Genomic DNA, 10,616 nt, shown 5'->3' with positions numbered 1-10,616 from the left:
TTCTATATAAAAACGCTTTGGCCAAAATCGCCTTCACAGAATCTGTCATTCGCCGCCAATGTCACCCGCGCTGCACGAACGCCTGGAAGTCTCGGGATATTTCTAACATGGACCTGGAGGCTGTCACCGCTAAAATTCTGGCTGAGTGGAAGAGCCATGAGAGCACTTTTGGGGGAGATCAGGACTCACTTCAGTCCACCTCACCAGAGTCCTCGATGGACTCCATGTGCTCCTCACCGGAGATGTGCTACTCCAGCGGGCATCAGGAGATGAAGGACTTCCACTTCGGCTTCACGGGACGGAGAGCTACTCCAACGGCGCAGAGGCTGGGTAAGCCCAAGATGTCCACCAAAAGACGCGTGAAGGCCAGCGAGAGGGAGAAGATGCGGATGAGGAGTCTTGCGGAGGCTCTGCACCATCTCCGAGACTACCTGCCGCCGGACTACAGCAAGAGAGGCCAACCCCTGACCAAGATACAAACCCTGAAATATACAATTGAGTACATCAACAAGCTTTCAGACATCCTGAGCCGCGCGTAACGGACGCAAATTAGACTTTTTACTCTCATCTGGACATTTAATGGAGTTAGTTTTATATACTTGATGAGAAATACAACACCTTTGAGATAACTTAATCATTTGATTTCATTTAATATGTCCTTTGTTTGCCGTTTTCTTGGTGTAAATATTGTTTAACGGGCACTTATTTATTATTTTGTAGCCCATATGAGGCTGCCTTTGATGAATTCAGTATTTGGATATACAGTGTGCTGTTTGTTGATATGTATATGTTTCTCTTATGGTATCTTAATGGGTATGAAATATAACTTTAGTGATGAAGAATCTCTCTCCAGCCCATGTGTTCGTGTTAACAGAGAACTTAGTGTATTTTCTGGTGTGTTTTAGAGTAAAGTAACGTTAGCTGCATGATATATCAAAGTTTTGTTGTGTATGAAAGCTATTAAATAATTAGTCCTCTTGTCTTTTTTAAATGATAAGTTAATTTGTTTATTCAATTCTACCTATATTTGTATCCACTGTAAAATATAGGTTATAACAATCACCGTGTGCAGATCCAGGTTATATACACGCGAATATGTCCTCTACTTGAACATCTACAATAAATGAGTGATTTGTGTTTAACTTCATGCCCAGTTAATTAATTAACCTTCTTTAATAGTACAATTGATTAGAACGAACGTCATTCAATTCCTCCAATCAGAATGCCAAAACATCGCACACATGCTGATTGAGAGCAACAAGTAGCCAATCAGACACCAGCATTCCTCCCGGTGGGCGTAACCCTCCATAATGCGTTCCTCTCCACGAAATCTCAGACCAGGGATGTGGTCTAGCCTGACGAAGCCGCAATCTCAAACCGCTAAAGAGTTACAGAAGCTGTAGGACATTCTTGTACATTTTTATTTTTCCAATATATATATTTTATTTTTATTAGCTAGTAGGGAAATTGTAATACTTTTCAAATCTACCTCGCCTCCATCATCAGCTGAAGTAAGTCCCTTGTCTATCAACGCGTTTGTAAACCACAGGAACGCCCCTTTTATAAAAACTAATTTAAGACACAATGTATCAAAATGTCAGGTCAGCTCTGCGATGTTTACTCCAGGAAATAGACGGGGCCCTTTTAGCCCTTTAATTAACCAGCCGTGCTCAACATTAGCTCCTGTAGAGACTACAAGTGTTGCACACAGCCCCTCTGATGGCCCTAGCTTAATATTTCAGAGCTCACATAGCTTCACCCGCCTCTCAGGATCAGAATACAATGTTTCCGTGACGCCTCTGGCTCTGCAGGCTTATTTACTTTAATATAACACTGTGATAATGTGTATATGCGTGACAGTCCTCAATGGCACGGTTACTGTCTGTGTAAATAGATATAAAGATATAAATAGATGTATTAAGATGGACGCATATAAAGAGAGAACATCTACCCTCATTGATATAAATGGGATGCACAAAACATTATAAACAACATTCAGATACAATTCAACAACACCACACACAGGCTACAAAATATCCGTTTTCAGACGTCATTCATTGAAGCTATAGGTGTTCCTTAATGTACATACAGTTAAGAGAAAGTATTGGACAAACGACATACAAAAAGTAGATATAAACAGCACAGTTGCATGAATTAAAACAGGCTTTAACAATGCTGGAACTCACCGTTTATCAAATAATCCGAAATATATAAACACCAGTGTTTTTAGATCTGCATAGACTTTGTTGTTTACTGGTAGACCATAGATAGACCAAGACCATAATAAGGAAATAATATTCATACAGGGAGAGTAAATAGTACACATATGGTGACCTCATCATAACATGTTGCATTTTTGTCATCTGCTATATTCTCTATAAATGTTTTAAAATATAAATGTTTTCCAACAGGAACTTAACAGTTGTGCAGTATTTATTATTGTATCCTTACAGAGTTTATCTTAGAATGCGGTTCTTTTTAAAAGGGTATTTGGCCAACGTGTTGACCTCTTAAGCTCACGGGATTTGTTGAATCTAGCCAAAGTTTCTGACACTCTGGAAGAAAAACTATTTACGAGGTTTCTTCCTCAGGGGGAATTTTGAAAGTCGCTCCAAAAATGCGAATTCCCCGAATAAGTGTCAGTTACACGCTTAGTGCCCAAAACCCCCTTCTCTTCTCTTCCTTTCCCCCTAAATCACAAAAGTCTGCTCTCCACACTCCACTGGCTAGCAGCGTCACAGATGCTGCATTTGACAACGGTAGTGTGATCCGGGTTTAGGGACTATTAATAATTTTCCCATTATCAGCTTTGACTTCCAGTTGTCCCGTCCGTGCTTAACTTGGAAACCTGCCACCTGCTTCTCTGTGAGACATACACAGTCTATGCAGGGAATGCAACACCGAGGTTTTGTGTTTCAGTGACATTTTAACACATTGTAGACACATACATACCTAAACACATACCTCAGCATGTTGTGAGTGGTATTACACAAAAACTATCTCATACAACAAGAGGAATAGCAGGAAATCAAAAGGTGTTAACGATGGCTATCGCTGTGTATCACTGTGTTATCAAGGTGATGCCAGTGTACAGAATGTCAAATTAAGTTGCCAAGACTCAAGTCTTTGTTGGAGGATCTACTGATGAATGATTTTTTCCCCTTCATATCAAATAAATCTTTTTGATGGAGGCTCTCATTTCTTAATATCATGCTTGACCTCATAGCTGCATGGAAGTCACAATATCTGCATGCAGTCTATTTTTAAATGGTAAAAAAAAACGCCCTATTTTGTATGTAGAAATCTCTATCATGTCAGAGCAGGCTGTATATGTCTTTTATGTCCAATATTTTTTATTTCATACAGAAGAATGAATTAGAATATTAATATTGACCTGCATCGTTTCAGATGGATGCAGACGCAGGAGAAAAGGTGACAGAAACTTCAAAACATTCCAAGGAAGAATCTCAGAGACCCTTAATGGACAACAAATTTAGGTCAGTCTTATTGTTCCTTCCAGCCTGATACTGTATTTATGGAGACATAATGGTTTTTAAACTGAATGTGAAGGAAAGCTAAGGGCTCCTTATCACTTAAGTGTCCTTCACTGCGTTTGGGTTTCGCCATTGTACAGAGTTGCCTGTATACGACTGAACTTGGACTAATGGCGGAACGGCTGTTTTCCTCATATCTTTTTTTAAATCTCCTCAGGGGTCATAGCTTTAAAAGCCGTGGTCGAGGGGGTCGGATGAGTCGAGGCGGCATGCGTGGTGGGCGGGGCATGATGAAAGGGTTCGATCCACCTGGATATGGGAGGGGTCGAGCGAAAGATGGAGCCATGAATGGATTTGCACCCATGAGGTAAGGACAATTATATAAGGGAAATGTATTTCAGTTTAAAAAAACAATGGGATTTGAGATCTCCAATGAGGTTTTCACCTAAAGATAAACAAATACCTTTGTTACGTGCTGTATTTAAGATTAAAATGCTTAACTTTTATGGGTAAACTTCCTGCCCTTCCCTTGCAGAGGAATGAGGAGGATGCGACCTTACCCAGACCCCAGAGATCATCGGGGTCGGGTTGGACCAATGGGCATGGGCCCTCCTCCTCCCCCACTACCTCCCATGCATCTCAGAGGCCCCTTCCCACCCATGCACAGGTAACCACCTCACACACAATCATCCTACATGTGCATCAACGCAGGCTCATCTGTATCACTCCCAAAGGTTTCCTCTGATTGAAAAATGTATCCATGAAACTGTATTGTGTCGCTGTGACACTTCTCTCTGTCTCTAGGCACGGACCCCATCCGCCCCCTCCTCCAGGTCATCCTGGTTTCAGAGGGCGTCCGCCACACCCTCGAGGCCGCAGCATGCTGCCCCCTGGACCTCCACGGCACTTCCACCCCCGCAGCCCAAGAGGGTAAGTGAATATTAATATCACGCTCAAGCTTTGCAAGTCACAATTCTCGGCACTTTCTTTGCTGCGCTGAATAGATTTAAAATACCTCTGATGAGTACTTGAGACGTGGTTACACCAGTTACATTCCTTTAGTTCTGTAAAGCAAATACGCAGTAAACTGTGAGCCAACAGACTGAAGGTTGTGACACAATGCACAGTCCTTTCTGTCCCCTTTTCTCTTATGCTTCACTATAGCTTCATTTCTTTCACTTTAACCTTAAAAGCTCTAATCATCACATTTCTTTCTCAGTTTGTCAAATACAATCAATTATTAAGCCTTTTGCCCAACTCATTTGTATTACTACAACAAATGGTCAAAGAATGTCAACTTAGTTTGTAAATAAAAATTATAATATCTGCTCAACTACATGTTAAAGCAGACTCTTAAATAGTGCATGGAATAATGACATTGGGAGAGACGTTACACTGTATTTGCCTTTGATAGGTAAGTGAGATGGGATGACATCCCCGACAGGAGTAGTTCAGATGGCCGCTCTTATCAGAGTGTGCCCCCTAGTGGCCGAAGCCAAGAATCCAATGTGTGATTTTATCCTTTTACACAGCTACCACAATGGACCGGTCTCTCCTCCTCACCCTCCACCTGGCAGAGGCCAGAGGTGGCCAGGGCCCCCTGGTGGCCGACACTTTTAACACAGCCAGCCCTAAAAACCATAACCAAACACTTGTTAATTAATGTAGAAGGGGCCTAAGGTGGTGCAGTAAATGAAACGCCCCTTAATTATGTGTTACACAAAGTCTCCGAGTAGCTTCATGGCATACTCTGTGGCCAAATGTCTGCTTCTTGATATCGTCTACTGGCAAAGAAATAATGTGAAAACTTGACAAAATGACAACTTGAAATGCCTCACAACTTTAACAATGTAAAGGCATTCTGTTATCTTTGTTAAATAGATGCTGTTGGTACTGTAGGAGCTATTTAACAATGTTGAGGAAAAGTTTGAAGCCGCTGTTCTCAAAGGGAGGAAACTTCTTGTCAAAGTTCATTAAATGTTCTGTGGTTCTTGTTACAGTCGCCCTGTGAGCCTTAAGAAGTTTTCCTAAATTGTAATAAAGAATTTTAAAAATGGGTGACACTGTATATTTAAAGCTGGGGAAAGATGTGTGAATTAAATTAATTTAAAAAACAGCTCTCGAGCACCGCTGTCCACTAGCGTTACACCTTGGACCTCTCTCACTTTCCTTCTGTTACATAGAAATATTTACAGTATTTAGTTATAGTAACTATTGTTTAACGCTGACACATTTTCCAAAAGAATATTCCACTTGTTAAGTATTAATGAGTATTTCATTTGATATTTTACATTGTTAATGTGCAGCTATTTGATGTTTTACCAGTATTGCTGTTTGGAACATTCATGTTTGTCTTCAGCAATTTATCTTGTAATGACAAAATGGAATAGACCTCACAAATGAATAGTATATTGAAATATATTTCTAGTAGATTTTATAAAGCAAATTCCATTCGTATTTGCTTCAGTTAAGGACGAGAAGTTACTCTTTCCTGTGTCTAGTTTTTTAAGTGTTATGAATACTCTATTTACTGTAATTAACGTAACGTTTGTGAATCTGTGAATGTGTTTGATGAAAACCGTCAAGACATATGACAGTCAAAATAAAGCTAAAAATAAACTCTACTTTTCTTTATTTGTTCATTCACAAACCAGTCTGAGAGTTGTCATTATAATTTACAACATATTTGTAATATATGGGAGAGAATGAAATGTCAAAACTAGTACTGTACACAGCGGCACAGCGACACTGTTTCATATTTGGAAGTGAACATTTGATCCATGTAAATACCACTTTAAAATGCACATGATTATATATATATATATATTGTGGATAAGTGTGGAGGACAAGAGCCCTTAATGAATGCAATACTCAGCTTCCTGGCGGCTGAAACTTACTGCAGATAAGAAAAGACTTGGAAAAGTAATCGAAGTATTGCACTTTTAGTAACTTGAAAATGTACTTTGCTCATTCTAGTGCATCACCATTTATGTCACCGTGTTAATTCGACTGGAGGTTGAAATGCTTTTGACTGAACTTCAATTCACAGTTCAGATTCAGTGGTAGCGTGTCTAAAAGGAGGACATCATCTTCAAAGGATAAACACTCGGATATGACCAAGGACTAATTTTCTTGCTATGATAAGATATTGTCAGTAGTTTAATAATTTAATTCCTGTTGTACTCCTGTACATTTCTATAAAAATAAAATCTGCCATGCATGTATGCGTATGTATGTGCATATAAAGTTGCGGTATTTTAATAGCAAAGAGTAGTAACACGTTATTAAATGAATGATGTAAGGACACCATCTCATGGGACATTGAATAAAGTGGACACTAATTTAAAAAACTTTTGAGTTCTTAATGTTTTGCAAGCTTTATGAATGCATGTAGCTCTTTTTCCATAATGTGCTAATTTAGGCTTACTTACCTTTAAAAAAAAGTTGTAGCAAAACCCTGCTGTAATGCAAAACAGTCATATGAAGATGCATTTAATATTAGTACTTTATGTTCTATTTACTGATGGCAAAAACAAGGATTTTTCATTATTTCAGTACATTTTATTCTCTGAGCCACTCAGAATACCTCAGAAGGTATTCATCACAGCTAGTCCGATTAATAAATTAGCCACGACAGGTGTTCTTTTCCTCCGTCTGTCTTTTTCTATCTCTTCTGCACTTTCAATACATGTTGCTGCCTCTTCAGTCTCTGCAGTCCCTTCTCGTTTCTCCCTTTGGTTGATTATAACAGACTGACTGTTATTGTCTCCTGAAGGGGGGCACACAGTACAGGTAACCTCCCGGAACCCAGGCCCTTCCTCACATCTCTCCCCTCCTTCATCAGCGGCGTGACACTTCACCTGAACAGGTGAGTCTCCTCTTGTGTCTTAATCCCTAAACCCCTCCCTCTCTGATGCCAGGAGATTCTCTCTTTCAGGATGGAAGTTGACACAATGTCAAAACTCAGTGAGACTCAGATGACTATAGCTCAATAGGTTATGGTACTCTTATTAATGGCTACAAACAATACATTTCAGATGTTTGCTTGACTCACATGGAAGTACATCTGTACTGTGAGTTCTTAACAAGAATAGACAGTAAGTACACCTTGTGTTAAGTGTTAACAATACCTACGTAACCATGCGAGGTACATCAAGTAGGCACAGAATTGATGATTACATAAGACAGCCTGGATCCCTGCAGCCATACCACCGCCAGATCTGTCCAAATATGACTAATAACGTGATTTGTGTTGAATAGCTGGAGATTTATCTGCAGCAAAAACGCTCACCAATTTACTTTGTGGTGATGACACACTGCGGTATATGATTTATGTCCGAGTGGACAGGAAGTATTTGCCTTCAATCACAGGATAAGCATGCCATGTTCTTTTCACTGTTAAGCGGAGGATGGACGTCAAATTAAATGAGTTTCTTTTCTGCTTTGTCTCAAAGATTTTTGTATATTAATAATTCAATAAATGCAAAAAAGAAATGTCTTGTGTTCGGGTCTTGTGTCCTACAGAATAACAAACTAATCCAATACCTCTGCAGACAGTTAAACAAAAACATTGTAATATTAATGTAGAAGTATTATTAAAATCATAACTCCCATTGAAGAACTGCACAAAAAGGTGAGTTAAAGTTATTTGATGCAGAATTTATTTTATATATTGAAGAAAAGAAACAAAACGTACAATAGATTCCATACTTTTTTGACACAGAAAAAGACAAAACATGCCACTGTCAGTAAGTGACTGTTACATGTTGATATGATGACTGCAAGTTCTATAGCTGGCTCTTTTTGTGTCGTGTTCAAGTCTGTGTTGATGAAAATGTTCTGGAGAAAACACATCCAATAAGCATCCATTGCTTGTCATCACTGGCTGAGCTTGTCATCAATGGGGTGGTCCTCCCACATGGGTTCAAGGATGTGATCTGGAACCTTCTCCATGGCGGTCTGATAGCATGAACAAAGGGGGAGGCAGGAAATTCAGCCCATTTGAATTCACAATTAGATTGAGCAGGTGGGATTGTTGTGGGTGTACGACTGACTCTGCAGTAACTCACCTTTGTCACCTCCATGGCCACACCTTCGGGGAGGTTCCTCTGGACGTATTCAAGGAATACCTGTGCTGTGCAGCCCGTTATATGAGACAGCTGCAACACAAGAGTTTAGAATCATCACATACCATTGTGAGGCTCAAATACCAAACATTGACTAATTTAATTAATCATCACCTCAATGCACCGGTAGTGTGTCCTCATCTCATACTGGACTCTGTGGTTTTTGAAGATGTGAATTGACTTCAAGAGTGTAAACCTCTCCATGTCCTTGGGAAGTTCATGACTGTGGAAAAAGATCAGCAAAATAATGTCCGTGAGAAAGAGATATCTATATATATATATATATATATATATATATATATATATATATATATATATATATATATATATATATATATATATATATATATATATATATATATATATATAGATAGATAGATAGATAGATAGATAGATAGATAGATAGATAGATAGATAGATAGATAGATAGATACACACACTATAATATATGGCTAACATTGCTAGTGTCCCGTGTGGCAGATTACTCACACTTTGTTGATGGTGATGCCCAGCTCTTTAGCTGCCATGGAGGCAAACAACTCATAGCTGTCCAACACGGATCTGTCGTGACCTTTGACCAACAGTGACACCGTCTGAAACAGTGCGTCGGGCTCTTCTGTGACAGTGATCTGAGAGGAAACAAACGTAAACAGGAAACAAGATACATTGCACGTGAGTGGACGTCTCACTTTTTTGGATTATGTCAATATTGAGTAGATTGGGATGAATAAATTGTACCGATAACTCACTGATGAAGGCGTTGATGAAAACACTGTTGCCGTGTGGAAGGAAGTGCTGGATGCCAATGGGAGATGGGACCTGCAGGAACAGAATGGTGAATTGTTAACATAAGTTTAGTACAAAGGATTCTGTAACTTTACTGTGTTTTAGTTTTGGCTTCACACTGAATCCTATTTTCCTGTTTGAAATAAAAAAAACATACAAAGCTCACAACATCCTTTGTCTTCTTGTGTGTCGGAGCAGATTTTAGGATCATTTAACTTGTTAAGAGATCAGTTAGAGCCACATACACGCTGCTATTCAGAACGTTAGACCGGTACCAACGATGAAGCCTTCTACACTTTTGAATGTCAAACTGTGGAATAAGCTCCTAATTCATTAAATGCCATTCTTAATAATAATAATATAATTACACGTTTTCCTTTTAAAAATTCCTTGTGTTTTTCTTTCTTTTGTTCCACATGTGCTTCTGCACTTTGTTACATTTTATTTTTACTACATCAAATAAAGTGTACTAAACTTGAACGTGTGCAATGCTGCTTACACAATTTGTGGAGAAAATAGATAGATTCAAACCTCATATGGTTGAGATAATATATGCTGCCTCGATGTACTGTAGAAAACAGCTCAAAAGGTGACTTTTTATTATTATATTTTTTTACCGTTATTAATAAACTACGTAGACTTCTAACGAGCGGAGATGAAACACTGTAACATACCTGATTATATTACATTTCCTGTGACCTGAACAGGCCCCCAACGCTCTCGGTCCCTGTAAGTAAACGCACATTAGTAACGTGAGAGAAGACATTTAACGTTACGTATTAACTGTCAGTGACCAAACTGCGAGATGTCACATTAGTTAACTGTTAGCGGATGTTGTACAAATCAAAGAATATGTTAGTTACTGTACCGAATGTGAGATTCCTCCAAGTATCCTTGTAAGAGAAAACAATTCTCTTCTGGCAGCCATGGGGGCAGCCATGTTTTTAAGAAGGTGGGACAGAAGAAGAAGAAAAAAAGAAAATGTATTCTTCTTCTCCTGTTTTTGTGTTTATGGCGGCTGGTAAATAACGGTATGTCGCATTAGCGCCACCAAGTGGTATGGAGGGTGAGTTGCGACTCTAAATATTCACTAATTCGAGAATAATATATATATTAAAATATATACAAAATCTGGGACTATTAATGAAATACAAATGTTGTGAACTGAGCACCTGTGTAAATGTAAACAAAGATATAGTAGTTATATTAC

At 39.0% G+C, this 10,616-nt stretch overlaps 2 protein-coding genes across 2 annotated transcripts; one reads left to right on the top strand and one right to left on the bottom strand.

Annotated features, from left to right (window-relative positions):
- The first annotated feature begins 95 nt into the window (after nucleotides 1-95).
- Nucleotides 96-539, top strand: msgn1 (mesogenin 1). Its single transcript, XM_076083626.1, has one exon. It carries the CDS (start codon nucleotides 108-110, stop codon nucleotides 537-539), a length of 432 nt encoding a protein of 143 aa, XP_075939741.1. The 5' UTR covers nucleotides 96-107.
- A 7,593-nt stretch (nucleotides 540-8,132) lies between these two features.
- On the bottom strand, nucleotides 8,133-10,378 carry mrps10 (mitochondrial ribosomal protein S10). Its single transcript, XM_076084054.1, has 7 exons — nucleotides 10,275-10,378; nucleotides 10,081-10,133; nucleotides 9,370-9,439; nucleotides 9,110-9,249; nucleotides 8,735-8,843; nucleotides 8,564-8,653; nucleotides 8,133-8,453 (listed from the first exon to the last, which is right to left on the bottom strand). The coding sequence occupies exons 1-7, from the start codon at nucleotides 10,344-10,346 to the stop codon at nucleotides 8,373-8,375; spliced, it is 615 nt and encodes a 204-aa protein (XP_075940169.1). The 5' UTR covers nucleotides 10,347-10,378; the 3' UTR covers nucleotides 8,133-8,372.
- Between the last annotated feature and the right edge of the window lie 238 nt (nucleotides 10,379-10,616).

The sequence above is a fragment of the Anarhichas minor genome, unplaced genomic scaffold (genome assembly GCF_050575085.1).
Source record: "Anarhichas minor isolate MPS153535 unplaced genomic scaffold, ASM5057508v1 ptg000136l, whole genome shotgun sequence".
NCBI classification, from domain to species: Eukaryota; Metazoa; Chordata; class Actinopteri; order Perciformes; family Anarhichadidae; genus Anarhichas; species Anarhichas minor.
The sequence above is the reverse complement of the archived record's forward strand: the minus strand, read 5'-3'. Positions and strand labels throughout refer to the sequence as shown.